General features: G+C 41.1%; 1 protein-coding gene across 4 annotated transcripts in view; it reads left to right on the top strand.

Annotated features, from left to right (window-relative positions):
* ube2c (ubiquitin-conjugating enzyme E2C) overlaps positions 1-25,733 on the top strand; it is a 120,805-nt gene that overhangs the window by 78,193 nt on the left and 16,879 nt on the right. For all 4 annotated transcript variants that reach the window (XM_034164358.1, XM_034164366.1, XM_034164339.1 and 1 more), the window contains exon 4: positions 22,362-22,448. In XM_034164358.1, the coding sequence (XP_034020249.1) occupies positions 22,362-22,448 (87 nt within the window). The remainder of the gene's footprint in view (positions 1-22,361; positions 22,449-25,733) is intronic.

Below are 25,733 nucleotides of genomic sequence, written 5' to 3'. Positions count from 1 at the left end.
CCTGACAGTTGCTCCTTGGATGGAGTGAGAGGCGAAGATGTCGCAGACTCTCACTGCACGCCAATCCAATTATTACAGACTTCAGGAATACGGCTGCACACAGAACAATAATTAGTCTCAGAAAGTATGACTTGCAGAGAATTACCTTAAACGGTAGCTGATTTCTCGGCGAGGAGGTGGAGTAATAATCCGGCTTTTGTAGGGAAGGTGGTGATTGGTGACAGCTGGTGTAAATGAGTGACAGCTGTCACTTTCTGTTGTCTCGGCGCCCTCTCATGCTTGAAGCCCGCACTCCAAGGAGGGCGCCGACTGGTGGTGGTGGGCCAGCAGTACCTCCTCTTCAGCGGCCCACACAACACTTCGGGAACAATGGAACATCATGGATCATACATTGGCGTCGGGTAACATTGTCTTGTGAGTGTGTGGCTTCCAGTCACGCCCTCTACAACACGCTGACCCACCTGGACCAACAGGGTAACTACACCCGTCTTCTCTTTGTGGATTATAGTTCAGCATTCAACACCAGCCTCCGCCACGGCCTCGTGAGGAAGCTGCTGAGCCTCAGTCTGTCTCATTCCACACGTCTCTGGATTGATTAATTAATTTCATTCATATAGCACCAAATCGCAGCAAAGTTGCCTCAAGGAGCTTCACACAAGTAAGGTCTAACCTTATGGCCCAGTCACACGGCACACAACGATTCCTGAACGAAGGGAAAAAGTAAAAAACATTGCAATTCGTTGAGAAAAGGTGAACGAAAGAGCTTTTATCACCGAACAGTCTGCGAAGCAAGAGCGCAAAAGGGACGAAAGAGGAACTTGATAAAACCGAAGCTCACGATCTCGATGCTTTAACAAAACACACCTGGAGCCACAGCTGGAGCAATGTGTGTCTGCATCTCTCCGTTCCAGGACTCGGCGCTGGGACTTAGTGCTGGAGAAACTGCAAACAGAATCCGTGGAGATCTGTGTGCACGTCAGTGGACCATCTGCTCTGGTTCCTCGTCCAGAACAAAAGAGGAATCATCTCCATCATCATCAGAATCCACACTGTCTGTCGACACGCTGTGCGCTCCATCTTCCTCCAATAAAAAAAAAAGTGTGCTGTGGTCACTGCTGTATCACTGTATTATGTTCTAAGCCATATATATTTATTTATAACAGAAAACTGTCAAAAGGGAGAATAAATACAACCCCTGGCAAAAATTATGGAATCACCGGCCTCGGTTGATGTTCATTCAGTTGTTTAATTTTGTAGAAAAAAAGCAGATCACAGACATGACACAAAACTAAAGTCATTTCAAATGGCAACTTTCTGGCTTTAAGAAACACTATAAGAAATCAAGAAAAAAAGATTGTGGCAGTCAGTAACGGTTACTTTTTTAGACCAAGCAGAGGAAAAAAATATGGAATCACTCAATTCTGAGGAATAAATTATGGAATCACCCTGTAAATTTCCATCCCCAAAACTAACACTTGCATCAAATCACATCTGCTCATTGATATTAACCCTATGCCATGACATTGACCCTATGTGTCTTTTTGCAAGGAATGTTTTCACAGTTTTTGCTCTATGACAAGATGCATTATCTTCTTGAAAAATAATTTCATCATCCTTAAACATCAGAAAAGTGTCCAAAATATCAACGTAAACTTGTGCATTTATTGATGATGTAATGACAGCCATCTCCCCAGTGCCTTTACCTGACATGCAGCCCCATATCATCAATGACTGTGGAAATTTAGATGTTCTCTTCAGGCAATCATCTTTATAAATCTCATTGGAACGGCACCAAACAAAAGTTCCAGCATCATCACCTTGCCCAATGCAGATTCGAGATTCCTCACTGAATATGACTTTCATCCAGTCATCCACAGTCCACGATTGCTTTTCTTTAGCCCATTGTAACCTTGTTTTTTTCTGTTTAGGTGTTAATGATGGCTTTCGTTTAGCTTTTCTGTATGTAAATTCCATTTCCTTTAGGCGGTTTCTTACAGTTCGGTCACAGACGTTGACTCCAGTTTCTTCCCATTCGTTCCTCATTTGTTTTGTTGTGCATTTTTGATTTTTGAGACATATTGCTTTAAGTTTTCTGTCTTGACGCTTTGATGTCTTCCTTGGTCTACCAGTATGTTTGCCTTTAACAACCTTCCCATGTTGTTTGTATTTGGTCCAGAGTTTAGACACAGCTGACTGTGAACAACCAACATCTTTTGCAACATTGCGTGATGATTTACTCTCTTTTAAGAGTTTGATAATCCTCTCCTTTGTTTCAACTGACATCTCTCGTGTTGGAGCCATGATTCATGTCAGTCCACTTGGTGCAACAGCTCTCCAAGGTGTGATCACTCCTTTTTAGATGCAGACTAACGAGCAGATCTGATTTGATGCAGGTGTTAGTTTTGGGGATGAAAATTTACAGGGTGATTCCATAATTTATTCCTCAGAATTGAGTGAGTCCATATTTTTTTCCTCTGCTTGGTCTAAAAAAGTAACCGTTACTGACTGCCACAATCTTTTTTTCTTGATTTCTTATAGTGTTTCTTAAAGCCAGAAAGTTGCCATTTGAAATGACTTTAGTTTTGTGTCATGTCTGTGATCTGCTTTTTTTCTACAAAATTAAACAACTGAATGAACATCCTCCGAGGCCGGTGATTCCATAATTTTTGCCAGGGGTTGTACCTGTTACCACATGTACAGAAGGACTGGATTGTCATTCCTACACTCAGATTGTTATATTTAACACAAAATAATAAGCGCACAGAGCAGCTCCTACTGCCGCTGATGCTGCATTCAAGTACCGTCAGAAATTACACAACTTTTTTGTTGTTTCAAATTCAACAGTTGCTTGTGGCAAAATAATTAATTATATCCACACAAAAGATTAATTCTGGCCTATGTAAGGTGGCTGAGCCCATTGAAGCTGCCCCCCCACACAGATCAAAAAAATCCAAGCAAGCAGGCTGAGTTTGCCCTGTAATTTCCGACGGTACATGAACGCCGCAGCAGCCTCAGCGCTCACAAACCAGCTTCTGCACTGTGTGAAAACATTCAGCTGCTCCAACGAAGTCAAATTAAACAATAACGTTACAAAAACTACACAAACGATTTAAAAACGTCAAGAACGACAGAAAAACGAAACACAGACGAACTGAGGATCTCGTTGCCCTTTGTATAAATTTTTCAACAGATTAAAAATCCTGACGTAGCTCCAGCTGCAGGAACGAAGCTGCGCGAAGGTTAAACGATGCCAACGAAAGTCCAGATTTCTTGTTTCGTCGGGGCTTCGTCACCCTTTAAGTGCCGTGTGACTGGGCCTTTACTAACCCCCTGAGCAAGCACACAGGCGACAGTGGTAAGAAAAAAAACTCCCTTTGAGGAAGAAACCTCAAGCAGACCAGACTCAAAGGGGTGACCGTCTGCTTGGTCCATGATACAGACACAACTGACAAAACAATTTACAAAATGAATATATCGGAAATGTTGCCAGTGCACAGGACAGGAGAGTTTCAGAAACAGACACCACACCCATCTCTGGATGGAGCTGCACCTTAAACAGAGAGAAAAAAAAAACAGAATCAGACATCATAAAGACAAGAAATACAGTATAATTTGTCAGCATTAAACAAACAGAAGAAATACTAAGGTGATCACCGGCTACTAGCCTTAAGCTTCACTAAAAGACCCAGACTTTAAAGTTGAGGCAGTGACACGCTCCATTTACTAATAAAATGAATTTAAAAGAGTAAAAAGCATAGAAACATACTATACCAGTATGCTAGCCATACGAAAAGGAAAATAAATGTGTCTTAAGTCTGGACTTGAAAGTCTCTACAGAATCTGACTGTTTTATTGATGCAGGGAGATCATTCCACAGAACAGGGGCATGATAAGAGAAAGCTCTGTGACCCACAGACTTTTTATGAAGGTCTTCCTGTCAGATGGCTCACAGAGAGTCAGGATTGGCCCCCACATATCCACAGCTCTCACACTCAGCGCTGGTTCCCGTCCAGGCTGCATGCTGAGCCCGCTGCTTTACACCTCTGACTGCACCCTGTCCACACCAGCAACACTTTCATTAAGTATGACACCACAGTGGTTGGCTGTATCACTGGAGGAGATGAGTTCACCTACCAGGAAGAGGTGGACCAGCTGATGGTGTGGTGTAGAGAAAATAACCTGCTCCTGAACACATCCAAAACCAAGGAGCTAATCACAGACTTCAGGAGAAACCAAACAGACATTCAGCCCGTTATTATTGGGGGGGACCTGTGTGGAAAGGGTCAGGGACTTCTGTTTCCTGGGAGTCCACATAAAGGAGAAACTGACCTGGGACAGGAACACCACACACTTGGTAAAGAAGGCACAGCAAAGACTCCACTTTCTGAGAATCCTTAGGAAAAATAACATCAACCAGAGATGTCTGGTGTCTTTTTCCCGCTCTACCATGGAGAGCATCCTCACATACTGCCTCTGGATGCGGTTTACCAGCTGCATCGGACCAAACAGGAAAGAGCTCCAGAGAAGATCACTGGGTGCCCTCTACCCACACTGGGGGACCTTCATGGCTCTGACTGTCTCAGGAGAGCCAACACCATCCTAAAGGACTCGTCCCACCCTGGACACTCTCTGTTTGAGCTACTGCCATCAGGCAGACGGTACAGGACCATTAAATCAAGAACAAACAGACTAAAAAACAAACTGCTGTTAGAGCTTTGAATGGAACCAAACAGCCAGGTCACATGACACACTTGAAATGGGGGAAATCTTTGTTTATGTGCAAATATCCACTGCCACTGAAATATCCACAGTTCTGTACATACAACCTCAATTCCAGTGAAGGTGGGAGGTTGTGTAAAATAGAAATAAAAACAGAATACAATGATTTGCGAATCCTCTTCAGCCTATCAACATACCACTGTCCCAGCTTTTTTTTAAACGTGTTGCAGGCATCCATTACAAAAATGAGCACATATCTGCACAAAAACAATAAAGTTTATCAGTTTGAACATTAAATATCTTTTCTTTGTGGTGTATTTAATTGAATATAGGTTGAAGAGGATTTGCAAATCATTGGATTCTGTTTTTATTTACATTTTACACAGCGTCCCAACTTCACTGGAATTGGGGTTGTACTTTTCTTCTTTTTCATATGTCATCTCTTTTTTTGTTACTGCGTACCTAATTCTTTTTTTGTTTGTTTGTTTTAAGTTTGCGCTCAGAAAACATGGTACACCTGGAAAGTGTTGATAATGCTTCACTTTTTCAACATTTATGTTACAGCCTTATTCCAAAATGGAGTAAACTTATTTTTTCCCTCAAAATTCCACTCAGAACCCCTTAATGACAACATGAAATTTATTTATTTTTGTAAATTTATTAAGAATAAAGAAAAAAAAGAAATCATGTCCATAAGTATTCACAGCCTTTGTTCAGTACTTTGCTGATGCACCTTTGGCAGCAGTTCCAGCCTCAAGTCTTCTTGAATATGATGCCACAAGCTTGGTGCACCTATCTTTGGGCAGTTTGGTCCATTCCGCTTTGCAGCACCTCTCAAGCTCCATCAGGTTGGATGAGAAACCAGCTGATCAATTCCATGGTTACATTCTGAGTGCCAGTCCCAAGCCCGGATAAATGAGGAGGGTTGCGTCAGGAAGGGAATCCGGCGTAAAACAAGCCAACCCAACTATGCAGACTAAGAATCGAATTTCCATACCGGATTGGTTGCGGGCCGGGTTAACAACATCCACCACCGGTGCTGTTGCCCTACAGTGTGCCGGTGGAAATTGGGCTACTGCTGGGCGAAGACGACGAAGAAGAGGAGGAGAACGTTTCCACAAACAGTGGGAGAAGAAGAAAACTAGAAGGGTGGAAATGAGAGTGGGGACTTTTAATGTTGGTACTATGACTGGTAAAGGGAGAGAGCTGGCTGATATGATGGAGAGGAGAAAGGTAGACATATTGTGTGTGCAAGAGACCAAGTGGAAGGGAAGTAAGAGCAGGAGCATCGGCGGTGGGTACAAGTTGTTGTACCATGGTGAGGACAGGAAGAGAAATGGTGTTGGGGTCATTTTAAAGGAAGTGTATGTTAAAAGTGTGTTGGAGGTTAAGCGAGTGTCTGACAGGGTGATGAGTGTGAAGATGGAAATTGAAGGGGTGATGATGAATATCATCAGTGCATATGCCCCACAGGTAGGTTGTGAGATGGAGAAAGAAGATTTCTGGAGTGTGTTCGAGGTGGTGGAGAGTGAACCCAAGCATGAAAGAGTGGTGATAGGAGCAGACTTCAATGGGCATGTTGGTGAAGGGAACAGAGGTGATGAGGAAGTAATGGGTAGATATGGTATCAAGGATAGGAATGGGGAAGGACAGATGGTAGTTGATTTTGCAAAAAGGATGGGAATGGCTGTGGTGAATACCTACTTTAAGAAAAGGGAGGAGCACAGGGTAACCTATAAGAGTGGAGGAAGGTGCACACAGGTGGACTACATTCTTTATAGGCGATGCAAGCTAAAAGAAATCACAGACTGTAAGGTGGTAGCAGGAGAGAGTGTCACTAGACAGCATAGGATGGTTGTTTATAGGATGACTTTAGAGGTAAAGAAGAAGAAAAGAGTGAGAGCTCAACAAAGGATCAGATGGTGGAAGCTGAAGGAGGAAGACTGTTGTGTGAAATTTAGCGAGCAGGTGAGAGAAGCACTGGTTGGAGGGGAAGCAATTTTGGACAGCTGGAAAAGTACTGCAGATGTGGTGAGGGAGACAGCTAGGGCAGTACTGGGTATGACATCTGGACAGTGGAAGGAAGACAAGGAGACTTAGTGGTGGAATGAAGAGGTCCAGGAAAGCATAAGGAGAAAGAGGTTGGCGAAAAAGTTTTGGGATAGTCGGAGAGATGAAGAAAGTAGACAGGAGTACAAGGAGATGCGGCGTAAGGCGAGAAGAGAAGTGGCAAAAGCAAAGGAAAAGGCATATTGCGAGCTGTACAAGAAGTTGAATAGTAAGGAAGGAGAAAAGGACTTGTACCGATTGGCCAGACAAAGGGACAGAGCTGGAAAGGATGTGCAGCAGGTTAGGGTGGTAAAAGATGCACATGGTAATGTGCTGACAAGTGAGGAGTGTGTGCTGAGAAGGTGGAGGGAATATTTTGAAGAGCTGATGAATAAAGAAAATGAGCGAGAGAGAAAAGGCTGGATGATGTGGTGAGAGTAAGTCAGGAAGTACAAGAGATTAGTATCCTTACTAATCTCTTGTACTTCCTGACGAAGAGTGGAAAGGCAGTTGGTCCAGATGACATTCCAGTGGAGGCATGGAAATGTCTAGGAGAGATGGCAGTTGAGTTTCTAACCAGATTGTTTAATAATATCTTGGAAAGTGAGAGGATGTCTGAGTGGAGACAAAGAACAAGGGTGATGTGCAGAGCTGCAGCAACTACAGAGGCATAAAGCTGATCAGTCACAGCATGAAGTTATAGGAAAGAGTAGTAGAAGCTAGGCTTAGAAAACAGGTGAAGATCTGTGAGCAGCAATATGGTTTCATGCCAAGAAAGAGCACTACAGATGCAGTGTTTGCTCTGAGAATACTGTTGGAAAAGTACAGACAAGGCCAGAAAGAGTTACATTGTGCGTTTGTGGACTTAGAAAAAGCTTATGATAGGGTGCCAAGAGAAGAGCTGTGGTATTGTATGAGGAAGTCTGGAGTGGCAGAGAAGTATGTTAGGGTAGTGCAGGACATGTACAAGAATAGTGTGACAGCGGTGAGATGCGCAGTTGGAATGAGACTCATTCAAGGTGGAGGTGGGATTACACCAAGGATCAGCTCTGAGTCCTTTCTTGTTTGCAGTGGTGAGGGACAGGTTGACGGATGAGATCAGACAGGAGTCCCCACGGACAATGATGTTTGCAGATGACATTGTGATCTGTAGTGAGAGTAGAGAGCAAGTTGAGTCTAGTCTGGAGAAGTGGAGATATGCTTTGGAGAGAAGGGGAATGAAAGTCAGTAGAAGCAAGACTGAGTACATGTGTGTGAATGAGAGGGAGCCCAGTGGAATAGTGCAGTTACAAGGAGTAGAAGTGGTGAAAGTAGATGAGTTTAAATATTTGGGGTCAACTGTTCAAAGTAATGGAGAGTGTGGTAGAGAGGTGAAGAAGAGAGTGCAGGCAGGGTGGAGTGGGTGGAGAAAGGTGGCAGGAGTGATTTGTGACCGAAGAATATCAGCAAGAGTGAAGGAGAAAGTTTACAAGACAGTAGTGAGACCAGCTATGTTGTATGGTTTAGAGACAGTGGCACTAACAAAAAGACAGGAGGCAGGGCTGAAGATGGCAGAGCTGAAGATGTTGAGATTCTCTTTGGGAGTGACAAGAATGGACAAGATTAGGAATGAACATATCAGAGGGACAGCTCAGATGGGACGGTTTGGAGACAAAGTCAGAGAGGCAAGATTGAGATGGTTTGGACATGTGCAGAGGAGGGACACAGGGTATATAGGGAGAAGGATGCTGAGGATGGAGCCACCAGGCAGGAGGAGAAGAGGGAGGCCAAAGAGGAGGTTTATGGATGTGCTGAGGGAGGACATGCAGGTGGTTGGTGTGACAGAGGAAGATACAGAGTACAGGGTGAGATGGAAACGATTGATCTGCTGTGGCGACCCTTAATGGGAACAGCCGAAAGACAAAGAAGATCCTGAGTGCAATTTGAAGAATTCACAGTCTGGTGAAATCGGGACTTTGAAGGTTGGTGACAGAGATAGACAACAGGGAGAGAGGAGGAGATGCGACCACCCTCGTCGGAGTTCCAAGCATGTGATGTGAGGGCCACAGGTCTGTAGTCATTAAGTGTGCTGGGGTTCTTTTTCTTGGGCACAGGGACCAGACATGAGGTTTTCCACCGCTCAGGAACAACCATCTGGCTCAGGCTCACATAGAAGATGTGCTGGAAAATCTCTATGATCTTCTAGATTGCAGCCGATCACCTTCTCTGCTGTGTGGAGACTAGTGTCAACTCAGAACATGGCGCCATTTTGGGGTCAACTGCGCTAAATGCGTTTAGCAAACTGAGGGACCTGGGTCTCCCCGACAGCACCTGTTTTTGGATTATGGACTTCCTGATGGACCGCTCCCAGAGGGTGAGAGTAGGCCACCACCTGTCCTCATCACTGAGGACCAGCACCGGCTCTCCTCAGGGCTGTGTGCTGAGCCCCCTGCTCTACACCCATGACTGCATCCCCACCCACCCGAGCAACACCATCATTAAGTTTGCGGACGACACCACGGTGGTGGGGCTCATCTCAGAAGGAGATGAGACTGCCTACAGGGTGGAGGTGGAGCGTCTGTCTGTCTGGTGTATGGATAATAATCTTATCCTGAACACCTCCAAGTCAAAGGAGCTTATCGTTGACTTTAGGAAGTGTAAACCAGACATTCAGCCCGTCACCATCAATGGGGATAGGGTGGAGATGGTGCAAGACTTCAGGTTCCTGGGCACCTACATCAGTGAGGATCTGACGTGGACTATTAACTCCACAGCGATCCTGAAGAAGGCGCAGCAGAGACTCTACTTCCTGAGGAGTCTCAGTACGAATAATTTGAGATCTGAGCTCCTGCTGTCCTTCTATCGCTGCTCTGTGGAGTCTGTGCTGTGCTGCAGCATCTCGCTGTGGTTCTCCAGCTGCACTGCAGTAGAGAGGAAGCAGCTTCAGTGGGTCATTAACACCGCCCAGAGACTGATTGGCTGCACTCTCCCATCTTTGGAGGAGAATTATTTCCACTGTAATTTAGTAATTTCCACTGGACGTGATTTGAACAGAAAAAGATATTGCGGGAGTATGTTCATCTTTACACTTTCAATTCTGTGACTAAAACTAAGGAAAGATACTGTGTTCCATCTCTTGATATTATCTTTAATTTTTGTTAATAAGGGATCATAGTTTATTTTTGCTAGTGATAAAGTATCTTTGTTAAAATGAATTCCCAAGTATTTTAATAATTGTTTATTATTGATGCCACCGCCTGTTCAGGAGTGTGTAGTACTACGTTTGCTTCCATGTTACCAGCATTTAGCGTGAAGACGGCTTCGATTTGCATTTTGTTTGGTGCCAGAAGTTGGTCGATGCCACGCAACACAGATGGGACCAGTCTTCTAAGCAGAGGACCAGTTTCTAAGCAGAGTCGCAGCTTCTTTGTAGAGGCAGTTTGAGAAGAAGCCCGGAGGAAGGAGGAAGGAGTGGAGCCGAGGTTAACTGCGAGCTAACGGGGCTACACGCTAGTTAGACAAATCAAGTGTCCAAAGTTAATACCGGCTGGGAAAAGTGACTGAAGCGCACTAACAGCCATAAAAACCCCGGCAGAGACAGGACTGAGCAGGATGCCAAACCCTTGAGGAAATACAAGAGGAATTGTTTTGAAGTAAGGTTGGAGTTATTAACAAGATGCCGTCCAAATTGAACTACGGAGACTTGAAAGAGTCACTTGACTCCCTGGCTGAGGATGTGTCTGCTGTCAAAACGCAGCAGACACAGCTCTTGGAACTTTTGGAGGAGGTTAAACAGCTGCGCCTCCAGAATGAGGAGAAAAACCGGCGCATCACAGAGCTGGAGCAGCGAGTGGAGGAACTGGAGCAACATTCTCGTATGAACGACGTGGTCATCTCAGGAATCCAAATTAAGCCGCGCTCGTACGCGCGTGCAGTTGTTGGTGGTGGTGAGGAGCCCAGTGAGCAGGAGACGCTCTCTGTGGAGCAACAGGTGGCATCCTACCTCCAGAGTAGAGGGATAGAGTTGGACCTGGAGCACATTGAGGCGTGTCACACTCTGAGACAAACCGGAGAGAGGCCAACCATCATCGTAAGATTTGCCAACAGAAGAAACAAAAGGGCACTCTTGAAGCAAAGATTCAAACTAAAAGGAACAAATGTATTCATGAATGATCACTTAACCAAAAGAATGCCGATATAGCCAAGAAAGCAAGAAACCTAAAGAAACAGCAAAGAATTCAGCAAACGTGGGTAACAAATTGTAGGATTCTCATCAAACTGAATGGTACACCAGAAGAAGCAAAAGTTATGGTGGTGAGAAATATAGAAGAGCTTGACAAATATAACTGAAAGATAAAGGTAACAATGTGAGACTCTATACACCACCATGAACATTACAACAAACATATTCACACCAAAGAACAACAAAGATACAGATTTGTTACAGAGAATCTTACAATTTAAACAAAAGGAACTGGAAACATTTAAATATACTGAGCACAACACACAAGATCAGGAAAATGAAACTGACCCGGTCAACAACCTTCTTGTTTCAATAAATATGAACTGTGATTACTATACACAAGACCAGTATACAAATGTTATGACTTCGGACGACAAATTGTCAATCATACATTTCAACAGCCGAAGTTTGTACACTAATTTTAACTCTATAAAGGAATATTTGCAACAGTTTATATCACCATTTAGTATTATTGCCATATCAGAATCCTGGTTACAAAAGGAAAAAGGTATTGATTTTGATTTAGATGATTATGAGTTGCATTATGTAAACAGGAAATACAAAACAGGAGGTGGTGTTGCATTATATATTCATAAAACAATTCAGTTTACGGTTGTAGAAAGTATGTCAGTAACAATAGATGGAGTAATGGAATGTCTGACAGTCGAAATAGACAACAAAAAGAGAAAAAATATTATTGTAAGTTGTGTATATCGGTCACCTGGTTCAAGTATTGACATTTTTAATGAACAAATGGAAAAAATGTTCTCGGAAATAAGTACTAAAAATATATTTGTCTGTGGGGATTTTAATATAGATCTTTTGAATCCTGAAAAACTGAAATCAATAGATGCTTTTTCTGACACAATGTATAGTATGTCCCTTTATCCAGCAATTACAAAACCAAGTAGAATAACATCTCACAGTGCCACAATAATCGATAATATCTTTACGAATATTATTGAAAATCAAGTTATAAGTGGCCTGTTCATATGTGATATCACTGATCACTTACCTGTTTTTATTGTTTATGACTGTGACTTTAAAAAAACTAATCATGACAGAGAAGTAGTCCATAAACGAATATGAACAGAAGAAACAATGAATGCCTTCAACAGCAGTTTAAGTACACAAGACTGGAGTACAGTCTACAGTGAGTCAGATGTAGATGGTGCATATAGCAATTTTATAGATATTTTCTGCACGTTGTATAAAAAAACATTGTCCCCTTAAAGAATACTATAAAAATAAAAGATACAATAAATGTCCTTGGCTAACTAAAGGAATATTAAAAGCCTGCAAAAAAACAGCCTTTATAAAAAATTTATTAATTCAAAAACAAAAGAAGCTGAAATAAGATATAAAGTATATAAAAACAAATTAACAGATGTCATCCGAATAAGTAAAAAGTTGTACTATGATGAAATTCTACAAAAAAATAAAAACAACATCAAAGAAACTTGGAACATTTTGAACAACCTAATTAAACCAGGATCTTCCAATACAAGATATCCAGATTATTTTATTGATAAAAATGTTCATGATTACAACATGAATAATATAGTGAATGGTTTTAATGAATTTTTTGTACATGTTGGCCCTGATTTGGCAGCTGAAATCCCAAATCCAGGAATTCAGCAGTCTAATGAAACTATAAAAAGAAACATAAATTCAATTTTTCTTTCAGCAACAAATGAACAGGAAATAAAAGACATTGTTAATAAATGCAGAAACAAACTGTCTACAGACTGTCACGATATAGACATGGTATTAGTCAAAAAAGTCATCAACAACATTTCAAAACCTCTGACCTATATCTGTAATTTGTCATTCCAAACTGGATGTGTTCCGAAAAAAATGAAAATTGCAAAAGTTATACCACTGTACAAAAATGACAACAAACATATTTTTTACCAATTATAGACCAATTTCTTTACTCCCACAGTTTTCAAAAATCCTAGAAAAATTGTTTGATCCGCGTTTGGAAAAATTCATAGAAAAATATCAGTTAATAAACGAAGGTCAATATGGCTTTAGAAAGAAAAGAACCACTTCAATGGCTGTTATTGAGGCAATAGAAGAAATTACTAATGCATTGGACAGAAAAAGATATGCTGTTGGAATATTCATTGATCTTAAAAAAGCATTTGATACAATTAACCATTCAATTTAATCAACAAATTAGAGAATTATGGTATCAGAGGAGTTGCAGGAAATTGGATAAAAAGTTATCTTACTGATAGGGTCCAATACGTGGAAATGGGAAATTACAAATCTGAATGTCTTGGCATTGCTTGTGGTGTCCCCCAGGGGGCAGTGTTGTGTCCCACATTGTTTAATATGTATATTAATGACATTTTTAATGCATCTAGATCACTGAAACTAATATTATTCGCTGATGATACAAATATATTCTACAGTAGTGACAATTATAATGAACTTATAAATACTGTAAATGACGAACTAAGTAAAATAAAAAAATGGATGGACAGTAACAAATTATCATTAAATTTAACTAAAACAAAAGCAATGATATTTGGTAATTATAAGGTTAAATCTAAATTACAAATATGCATAGACAGTGTCCAAATTGAAAATTCAGCTGAAAACAAATTTTTAGGAGTAATAATAGACAGTAAATTAACATGGAAAGCCCACATCAGACACATAAAAATGAAAATTTCAAAAAGCCTCTCTATTATGAATAAGGTAAAGCAATTTCTTGATCATAATGCACTCCGTACATTATACTGTTCCTTAGTTCTCCCATACTTAACATATTGTGTTGAAGTGTGGGGTAACAACTATCAATGTTCAACACAACCACTATTTATACTACAAAAACGAGCAATAAGGATCATACATAAAGTTGGATTTTTAGAACATAGCAATAATCTTTTTATGCAATCAAAATTGCTTAAATTTCATGATCTTGTAAAATATTCTACATTACAGATTCTATTTAAGGTATTTAACAAGTCACTGCCAAGTAATATTCTAAAGTTCTTCTCAGTTAAAGAGTGTGCTCATAATCTTAGAGGTTTTGCCAAATTCACATTATTAAAAGTTAGAACCACTCGGAAAATTTTTTGTGTGTCTGTATGTGGAGCAAAGTTATGGAATGGTTTGGACGTCAGACTCAAGCAATGCCAAAACATTCATGAATTCAAGTCACATTATAAACAGAGGGTCTGGGATCGGTATAGAATGATTGAGACTTAACAATAAAAGCCATTTTACATTCATGGCTCATGACTCTGTATCACAATTGTTGGTTTGTGCATTATATGTTTCTTTCCTTCATATGTTTGGTTCTTTATCATAATTGGTATTGTTGTCTCTTATCATTGTTGGTATGTTTTTATATGTTTGCTTTCTTACCGTAATTGGTATTGTTGTTTTCTTACCATTGTTGGTATGAGCATCATATGTTTGTTTTCTTTGCCGTAACTGGTATTGTTGATTTCTTACCATTGTTGGTATGTGCTTGTCACTTGTTTATTATATTGGTATTGTTTTCTTGCTGCTGTTGGTATCTATTGTGGGAATTTACAAGTATTTAAATGTATTATTTTCTTAATTTTCTATCTAATTGACGGGAAGCAGCTATGCACTTTATGTTAAATTTGAATAAAGGGGTGGGATTAAACAAGTTTTCTTCCTCCCACTCCTTTTTGAGCAGATTCAATGTCCTGAGTTAATAGTAAATTCAGTTTTTTGTTTATGTTATTGTTAAATTGTTTTCTGTTTTTTTTCTCTCTGTTTTCTGTATTTCTTATCCTCTGCTCAAATAAAATAGATGATGATGATGATGATCCCAGTTGAGTGTATTTATCTCTAAGTTGTTTTGAGGGTGAATAATTAAATGTAAGCAGTTGGGTTTTTTGTATATTTAATTTATAACCTGAGTATTGACCATACTTATGTAATAACTTCATCACTTCTGGGAGTGTATTATTTAGGTCTGATAAATAAATTAGTACATCGTCGGCATATAAGGCAACTTTATGCTCTTCTTGATTCATAGTTATACCTTTGATGCTTTGTCTGTCTTAACCACTGGGCTAGAGGCTCTGTGTATAATGCAAACAGGATCGGTGATGACCCACAGCCCTGCCTCGCGCCACGCTGAAGGGTGAAGGATCTAGTAAGATTACCATTAATTTTAATTTTAGCAGAAGGTTCACTGTACAATGTACAGATAATGTTAACAAAATTAGAATGTATACCAAATTGCTCCAGCACTTTATACAGAAAAGCCCAGCTGACTGTATCAAACACTTTTTCCACATCAAGGCTCACTAAGAGGGCCTCAAGACTATTCTGTTGAATGTGATTTAAAATATGTAATGAGCGTCTGATATTATCATGAGTTTGTCTCCGCAAAACAAAACCAGTCTGGTCTGTTTGGAATAGGAAAGGAAGTATCTTCTCTAATCTTTTAGCCAAAATACTTGTGAATAATTTATAATCAACATTTAGGACCAAAATCGGCCTGTATGAACCACACTCTGACTGTTCCTTGCCTTCCTTTGGGATGACAGAGATAACCGCTTCTTTCCATGAAGGTGGCATTTTTGATTTTTTAAAAACTGTATTGTTTGCTTTGAGAAGACATGGCATAAGTTCCTTTCTAAATGCTTTGTAGCAGTCTGGAGGATATCCATCTGGCCCTGGTGTCTTATTTGCCTTTAACCTGCAGATGGCGGTGTTTAGTTCCTTTTCAGTTATCTCTTGCTATCAAACTTTTATTTTGTTCCTCAGACAGAGAAGGCAAATTAAGAGAGCACAAAAGGTTTTCAATTTTTTGCTCACCTTCTACAGGTGGTTGCGAGTACAAATTCCTGTAATATTTTTCAAATGCTTCTTGTAATTGTTCCTGTTTAAACAAAATGGCTCCAGTAGTTTGGATCTTTAATTTTATATATTGTGCTTTCTGCTCTCTCTTTTTGTAACCGTCTGGCAAGAATCTTAGCTGCTTTGGGACCGGCTTCATAATATTTCTGTTTTGCAAAGACAAACTTTTTTCAACTTTATTTGAGTACAACAGATTAATTTCATTTCAGATTTTCTTAATTTCTTCTAAAAGTTTTGGGCATTGATTAATTTTATGTTGTCTTTCAAAATCCTTCACTCTCCTATTGCAATCAATGTATTTAAGTTGTTTTACCTTCTTATTGTGTGAGCACCAAGAAATAATTTTACCACGGACTGCTTTTAAAGTGTCCCATACTATTGTTGAGTCAACCTCTCCTGTGTCATTTAATTCCAAAAATGACTTTATTTCCTCTCTCACCTCGCTCACAAACTGTGGGTTGTTTAAAATGCTTGTGTTAAGCCTCCACAGTGTGTTCCTTTTAGTTTCCTCAATATTCAAAGAACAAGAAATTGGAGCGTGGTCAGAGAGGTCAATAGAGCCAATATTACAGCTGTTCATTCGATTACGGTCCCTTTTAAAAACAAAAAAATAATCTAATCTTGAATATGTATCGTGAGGATTTGAATAGAAGGTGTAATCACGGCCTGAGGGATAGAAGTCTCTCTAAAGGTCTAATATGCCCAGTTCCTCTATTAGATTGTTTACTTTTTTGTGCAGTGTTGTAGTTGGTACCTTTTTAGACGTGTCTAAATTTGGGTTCAAGCGAAGGTTAAAATCTGATCCGCAGATTACAATCCCTGATGCTCCAGCCATCAAATCAAACATCCATCCATTTTCTTCTGCTTTATCCGGAGTCGGGTCGCGGGGGCAGCAGCTCAAGCAAAGCCGCCCAGACCTCCCGATCCACACACACACCTCCCTCAGCTCCTCCGGGGGAACCCCAAGGCGTTCCCAAGCCAGCCGAGAGATATAATCCCTCCAGCGTGTCCTGGGTCTTCCCCAGGGCCTCCTCCCAATGGGACATACCCGGAACACCTCTCCAGCGAGGCGTCCAGGGGGAATCCGGAAAAGATGCTCGAGCCACCTCAACTGACTCCTTTCGACGTGGAGGAGCAGCGGCTCGACTCCGAGCTCCTCCCGAGTGACAAACACCTTTCTGTAAAAATATATATAAAGAAGGTGTTTGATTTCTATATATAAATCAAACACCTTTCTATAAAAGGAAAATTTACTTCCAGGTGGAGCATAGACATTACAAAGTGTAATTAATACATTATTGATCCTTCCTGTTACCACTGTATATCTCCCTTCCTTGTCTGACTCCTCAGATACATATTCAAAAGGTATTTTTTGGGATATTAATATAATGACCCCTCTTCTTCGTCCACTATTATATGATGAATAATAAGCTCTAGTGTATCTCATTCTTTTCATCTTCTCATGTTCTCATGTAAATTTCAGAGGTGAGTCTCTTGTAATAATACAATTTGGGCTTTTTCCTGTTTGACCTTTGTGAATGTTTTACTTCTTTTGGCTGGGCTTGAAATACCCTTCACATTAAAAGAGATTATTTTAATGTCCTGTATATTCATGTACTTTAAAAATGATGCAAAAAGTTATTTCCCCCCAAGTAAATATATAACTATCATAACCATTTAAGTGCATTACAAAGCTCTCTCCCATAGAACATGTTAACTGAAACAGTAATAAAGAAAAAGTTTCAAAAACAACTCTGTAATGTTCAACAGGCACTTCCAAGGCAGAGGCTCATGTTAGAGGAGCGCTACATGGTGACGGGTGATGCAGGTCCCAAAAGGGGAAAGTCCCACTTCTTTGCAGGAATGGGGCCCTATGACATGTCTGCATACTAGCTGGATTCTTAACTAAAAAGCATTTTAAACTAGCTTGTACCCCGACTTTTTTTTTCTTCAAAATAAAGTGCATTTAAAAATACAAAACCTTTTATTGTTCATAACGTTACCTTTATTTATTTATACGGTTTATTCTTTGACGGTAGTAAAGTAAGAGGGTTTTAGTGTGGATGCAACATTTCTTTATCTGTATTTAGGTAATTTTTCTGAGGAATTGAACAAAGATGATGAGTATCTCCTAAAAATTCTGATGGCTGCAGGGAAGAAGGCAATCACTAAATATTGGCTTCAGAAAGACACCCCTACTGTGAGCACATTTGTTGGCATTGTAAAACATTTACACCTACTCGAGCAGATGACCTATTCCTTACAGCTACAAAAAGAAATCGGAGAGAGAAGGTGGGGAAAATGGTCCGTTTACATGAATGACAGAATCAACAACATAGGTTAATCAGTTATGTACTGATCGTGATTTTGCTAACAAAATTTTAACTATTAGAGAAAAAATTACTCATAACCATCCCAAAGACGTATCGTTATCTTTGGCTGCTTTCAGTGATGCCGGTATTTGGTTAGACTCTTTCTCTCCGATTGTTCTGTCTGAGTTATTTTCATTAGTTACTTCATCCAAACCATCAACATGTTTATTAGACCCCATTCCTACCAGGCTGCTCAAGGAAGCCCTACCATTATTTAATGCTTCGATCTTAAATATGATCAATCTATCTTTGTTAGTTGGCTATGTACCACAGGCTTTTAAGGTGGCAGTAATTAAACCATTACTTAAAAAGCCATCACTTGACCCAGCTATCTTAGCTAATTATAGACCAATCTCCAACCTTCCTTTTCTCTCAAAAATTCTTGAAAGGGTAGTTGTAAAACAGCTAACTGATCATCTGCAGAGGAATGGTCTATTTGAAGAGTTTCAGTCAGGTTTTAGAATTCATCATAGTACAGAAACAGCATTAGTGAAGGTTACAAATGATCTTCTTATGGCCTCGGACAGTGGACTCATCTCTGTGCTTGTTCTGTTAGACCTCAGTGCTGCTTTTGATACTGTTGACCATAAAATTTTATTACAGAGATTAGAGCATGCCATAGATATTAAAGGCACTGCGCTGCGGTGGTTTGAATCATATTTGTCTAATAGATTACAATTTGTTCATGTAAATGGGGAATCTTCTTCACAGACTAAAGTTAATTATGGAGTTCCACAAGGTTCTGTGCTAGGACCAATTTTATTCACTTTATATATGCTTCCCTTAGGCAGTATTATTAGATGGTATTGCTTAAATTTTCATTGTTACGCAGATGATACCCAGCTTTATCTATCCATGAAGCCAGAGGACACACACCAATTAGCTAAACTGCAGGATTGTCTTACAGACATAAAGACATGGATGACCTCTAATTTCCTGCTTTTAAACTCAGATAAAACTGAAGTTATTGTACTTGGCCCCACAAATCTTAGAAACATGGTGTCTAACCAGATCCTTACTCTGGATGGCATTACCCTGACCTCTAGTAATACTGTGAGAAATCTTGGAGTCATTTTTGATCAGGATATGTCATTCAAAGCGCATATTAAACAAATATGTAGGACTGCTTTTTTGCATTTACGCAATATCTCTAAAATTAGAAAGGTCTTGTCTCAGAGTGATGCTGAAAAACTAATTCATGCATTTATTTCCTCTAGGCTGGACTATTGTAATTCATTATTATCAGGTTGTCCTAAAAGTTCCCTAAAAAGCCTTCAGTTAATTCAAAATGCTGCAGCTAGAGTACTGACGGGGACTGGAAGGAGAGAGCATATCTCACCCATATTGGCCTCTCTTCATTGGCTTCCTGTTAATTCTAGAATAGAATTTAAAATTCTTCTTCTTACTTATAAGGTTTTGAATAATCAGGTCCCATCTTATCTTAGGGACCTCGTAGTACCATATCACCCCAATAGAGCACTTCGCTCTCAGACTGCAGGCTTACTTGTAGTTCCTAGGGTTTGTAAGAGTAGAATGGGAGGCAGAGCCTTCAGCTTTCAGGCTCCTCTCCTGTGGAACCAGCTCCCAATTCAGATCAGGGAGACAGACACCCTCTCTACTTTTAAGATTAGGCTTAAAACTTTCCTTTTTGCTAAAGCTTATAGTTAGGGCTGGATCAGGTGACCCTGAACCATCCCTTAGTTATGCTGCTATAGACGTAGACTGCTGGGGGGTTCCCATGATGCACTGTTTCTTTCTCTTTTTGCTCTGTATCCACCACTCTGCATTTAATCATTAGTGATCGATCTCTGCTCCCCTCCACAGCATGTCTTTTTCCTGGTTCTCTCCCTCAGCCCCAACCAGTCCCAGCAGAAGACTGCCCCTCCCTGAGCCTGGTTCTGCTGGAGGTTTCTTCCTGTTAAAAGGGAGTTTTTCCTTCCCACTGTAGCCAAGTGCTTGCTCACAGGGGGTCGTTTTGACCGTTGGGGTTTTACATAATTATTGTATGGCCTTGCCTTACAATATAAAGCGCCTTGGGGCAACTGTTTGTTGTGATTTGGCGCTATATATAAAAAAAAAATAATAAAAAAATAAAATAAAATGTGCATTTACTTAATGACCTCAAGTTTTCATTTGTTTTTTTTTTCCTCTGTTTTTCTCAATGTTCTTATTGTGACAAAAATACCATAAATAAAAAGTTACAAAAAAAGACTAGTAAAGTAAGAGATCCACCCAAATGACGATCTTCTATGGCGCTCTTAAAGTCAGTCCTTGGTGTTGCTGCTTCTTCGGAAACTCTGGAGTTTTTCTATGAGACGGGCGTGTGGGTCCTCCAGCCGCTGCGCGTCGTCTCCCGCTGTGCTCTGCTGCTGACCTCCGCTCCACACGCGTTGTCCACTCACTGGTCTCCAGTTGGACAAAAGCTGGATTTCTTGTTGATCAGGGGTGACCGTAGGTTTAACCACACTGACTGCAAATCCCCGGGAAGCCAGGTCTGTCACCTCAGTCGCATTTTGATAGAGACGAGTCCCATCCTTAAAGAAAACCTGCATCTTGGCTGGGTATGGGGTCTGGAATTTGATACGATTCTCCTTGAGCACTTTTTTGGCCTCCCCATATTCATTACGTTTCTTTATCACTTCAGTGGGAAAATCGTGGTCTACAAAAAAGCGCTCATCGTCACAAAACACTTCTTTCTTCTGCCATGCTCTCCGTATGACCTCTTCTTTGATGCGATAGCTGGCAAATTTCACCACAATAGATCTGGGTTTAGCTTGACTGCTGTTGTTCGGTTTAGCCACCAGGGCGCGACGCGCTCTTTCAATTCCAAGTACTTCATCTCCGGGAAAGTAAAGTGCTTTTTTTTTCAGCATGTTTTCCAGAAAAGTCACCATATCTGATCCTTCCTTCCCTTCTTTTATTGAATAAATGCGGAGGTTGTCCCCCCTGCCTCACCCTTCTTGATCCAGCAGCCTCGCCTCGAGGTTAGCTTGGCGCTCAGTTAGCCTCCTGATTAGCGTGGGTGCTGCTTGTAGCACAGTCTCCGTTTCATCAATCCTCCCTTCTGCTTCGTCCATTCGTTCATTCACCCTTCTTAATTCACGTTTAATGTCTGAGTATTGTTCACTGCTGTCTTTTCTGAAATCCTGTAACTCTCTGAATATAATCCGCAGTGAAGGTTCAGCCACAGCTTCGCCTTGTCGTGCCAATTTTAGCTCCGAGGAGTGGCCTTGGTCACCGCGTGTTTTATCAGCTTCGTCTTCAGTCAAATTGGCACTTTTCATACTTCTTGTTAAAACTCCCGTATCCATCTTCAAAAATCCCCATGGTTTGTAACAAGAGTAGCTGTGGGAGCTTGAATTGCAAAAACCGTCAGGAGGAAACTGCTTATGCTGCCATTCTCTTGCTAGCTGCACCAGAAGTCCCCAACGGTCAGCCTTTTAATCACGTAAATGACTCCGGTCCCACATGTGAAGGAGTTTAATGGAAATACATTGTGATCGGAACGGGACATTTTATCTGATGTGAGCGAAAATCTGTTATATACGGTGTTTATTCCATGGAAAACAAAATAAAAACTTAGGACTTTTTTTATCCGGTGACTGTGAATATCTGGTTTATACGATGATGGTTTAGGTGAGTTTTACTGGACATGGGACTGAACAATCAATTTACCTCTCAAAGCTTTGATGATGAAGTCGCTTCCATCCCAGACACTGACTTTATTTTCCCAAATGTTTCTTCTGTTCCGAATCTGTACATCTTGAAGCCCTTGTTGTGTCTATTTGTGCCTCCAAATGCACAACAACATGGCATTTTCAGAGAATAAATAAATAAAATAGCTGAATTTACATGTAGACACATTAACAGTGAACACTATTTTGAACCCAAGAAGGCACCAGGAGGCATGTGACTGTTTTTTTTGGCTTGTCATGTCCTTACTCTCTGAATGAAGGGACTCAAGGTGTGACGGCATGCAGCAAAGCAAACGCTTGTGACCCAGCAGTAGTAAAGGAGCGGCGGGTCACGTGCAGAAGCACTGCTGCTGTCTCGTCTATGTCCTCACACCACCTCTGCAGTAAACTTTGATGTGAGTGTCTTCAAACCCGCAAACTGACTCGTCCTGTGGTCTTTCTTTGTAGATGTCAGGTGACAAAGGAATCTCTGCTTTTCCTGAATCGGACAACCTCTTCAAATGGATCGGAACCATTGACGGGGCACAGGGCACGGTACGTTGACTGACAGAATGTTGCTGCTTCATATCATGTGACTGAGAGAGTTCAGACCCTGGACCAGTCTCAAGGATGATGTGTTGGGTTTTAGTCCCACAGCACACAGCAAAATGCAACGCTGATTTCTACAGTCACATTAGCTACAAATGATAGTGACAAGCAGTTGGTTTGATGTGTGTTTCTGGGGCGTGCACGCCAACATCCATAATGAATGAATGTCTTTGCATTGTGGTTTAGGGCACAATGCAGACAAATCTTGTGAAGTACGAACAACAAGACAACATTGGTGCACAACAGAAGTCCGTCATGGGTGCTACTCCTCATCCAGATAACCCTCTCAACTTGGGAGAACATGTAATTATCATCATAATTGAACTCGCTGAATTGGTGTCATCCACGGCCTCACTAGCCATTGTTTACATGGCTTTGAAAAGCTGTCCTGACACCAACATGTTTTTTGATTCAGGCAACAGCACCACCTGTGTCGTGACGATCCGTCCGGCTGTGTTCACAGCTGGACATTGTTCTTTGTTCTACTGGCTGCCACGCGCTCTCCACTGGATGCTGTGTATATAAAATAATTATTTTGTGGTGGATTAATCATTTTTCTGCAAATTGGCTGTTGAAAACGGCTCTAATCACCTCCTGAATAACAGAGGAAGCTGCATCCGGAGCCGTTCGCGCACGTGCGCCTAACAAGCTGTAGAAAGCAAAAAAAGGTCTAAAAAGGTAATTGTCATTTTTACATCATCATGGCTTGATAAAACAGTTGTGTCTTCTTTCCTTCTTGTGTGCAGCTGTTAAAGTGTGTTTATAACAGATTTAACTTCTTGTTATCACCACTCGCTCTGTTCACTTCTTCTTTACTCCACTTGATGAGCTGCACGTCATGTTGGAGATTAGATCGCGCCACATAGCATGACATTTGTGCGTGAAAGATTTTTTTGAACATTTCGAAATTCTCTGTGCGCAGTAGCACGCACCGACGCCCCTCTGGCGTCCTGTCTGCACCTGTTAAAGACGGGTTTACTCTCCAGCACCACACAGGTCGTGATGTGTCGTGAAGCAAAAACATGCTTGTGTCAGAGCACCTAAATGCTGGAATTCTGCTGGCACCGCGGTCTTGGGAAGCACAGGAGGATTATGGGAAATGTTAATTTACCAAATACATACTGTACATAACAAAATTAAAAGATGAATTCTCACCTCAGGATGCATGTACATTTTTATGCTTTGGCTTTTAACATCGCGCGTGTGTGTTTGTGTGTGTGTGTGTGTGTGTGTGTGTGTGTGTGTGTGTGTGTGTGTGTGTGTGTGTGTGTGTGTGTTTTTTTAACTCACTATTACTAACCCTACTCCTACCCCCAACCATAACCATACCCCCCCCTTCACTTTTAATTTCATGCAGCCATCACAGAATGAATTTGTGTTGCTGTGATGAAAATGAGGTGCTTTTTGTCACAATATCACGACCAATAGATTAATGTATATTTCGTGCTGCTGAATCACGACTTGCTGTGAGACCAGGGTTGTTGGTGCACAAATGGCTCTTGCGAGAAAACTCTTTTTCAGTCTGTTTGGTTTTGCTTTCAGTGACGTGTACCGGAGGGAGATGTCTATAAATCACTTTAGAGGTGTTATCTGGTTACAATACCAGAATTTTTAGATTTAGAAGTGTTTCCTTCTCACTAACTTTGCTGATATTTGCCTGCAGTAAGTGTCAAAATTTAGTATAACACAGAAAGTTTCTTTAAATGTTTTGCAGCATGTTTAATATACAGATCCTTTCAACTTGACCTCTCCACAAAAAGTGCAAGGAGCTATAAATAACGTTATTATACAGTTAAAGAAATAAATACAGCTGACACTGCTACCATCTTCTATGCCAGTCTGAAACAGTCTGCGATGCGCGGAACTCCTCCGCACGTCTGTCTCAATGTGCCGAAAAAGTGCTGATGTCCACGTCTTTTCACAATTCCTGTGCTAGTCAGACAACATACCGGATCAAGACAGCGTCCAGTTTAGAAATGAACGGCACATTCCACTGTTACAGGAGTTTTTGTCATGGAAAGCGGAGCGGAGTTCCGCGCGTCGCGGTGGAGCTGCATAGCGCAAAGCAACGCCGTGATGAAGCCTCACAGGACATGTTGGGGCATGTCCAGCTCATGCTCAATTTCTCGGATAATCACACAACTGAAAAGCAACTGACAGCCGTCTGAAATCCACCTGAAAGCCATCCTGCGAGACCAACACGGAGGTGGTTTTGTCCCGCGTAACGAACGGCTCCGTGGCGCGTTCCTCCGCTTTTCTTTCCATGAAAAAAAACTCCTGTAACAGTGGAATGTGCCAAAAAAGTGCTGATGTCCACATCTTCTGCCTTTTTGTGAAAGTCAGAAGACGTCCCGGATCAACAAAGCCTTCACGTTGGAAATGATCTGGTTGTTTCAGCGGGGTGTCAGCCTGTCGATGGGGGCTTGGAGCGCGGTGCGCTCTCAGCAGTTGTGGGCGGTCTTTAAACCATCTGGATCACTCCTTAATCTGTGTAATCCCCATAAAATCGTCCCTGAAAGCCATATTAATTTTCCGAACGGTGTCCACCTGGAGGTCTCCCACAGTTTCTGGAAAAAAATTGATGCAGCAAAGCTCCAAATCGTTCAGACATTTATTCACAAAAAAAAACGACGAGAGGGTGGACCAGTGCTCACACAAAGCCTGCTCACAGGCGAATGACGCAACCGACAGGCATGAAAAAACTCACGCATGTGCACGAAGGTTCAAGCTTGGCTGATGCAATCATACGTGATTCAAATCCAAATGGTTTTTGAAAAAAATAAAAAGGTCAGATACTTTTCTAACAGACCTCGTGTGTGTGTGTGTGTGTGTGTATGTATGTATGTATGTATGTATATGTGTGTGTATATATATGTATATGTATATATACGAGGTCTGTCCATAAAGTATAGGTCCTTTTTATTTTTTTCAAAAACTATATGGATTTCATTCATATGTTTTTATGTCAGACATGCTTGAACCCTCGTGCGCATGCGTGAGTTTTTCCACGCCTGTCGGTGACGTCATTCGCCTGTGAGCACTCCTTGTGGGAGGAGTCGTCCAGCCCCTCGTCGGAATTCCTTTGTCTGAGAAGTTGCTGAGAGACTGGCGCTTTGTTTGATCAAAATTTTTTCTAAACCTGTGAGACACATCGAAGTGGACACGGTTCTAAAAATTAAGCTGGTTTTCGGTGAAAATTTTAACGGCTGATGAGAGATTTTGAGGTGATAC

The sequence above is a fragment of the Thalassophryne amazonica genome, chromosome 3, assembly GCF_902500255.1.
Source record: "Thalassophryne amazonica chromosome 3, fThaAma1.1, whole genome shotgun sequence".
Lineage (NCBI taxonomy): Eukaryota > Metazoa > Chordata > Actinopteri > Batrachoidiformes > Batrachoididae > Thalassophryne > Thalassophryne amazonica.
This window is presented reverse-complemented; position numbering and strand designations above follow the sequence as displayed.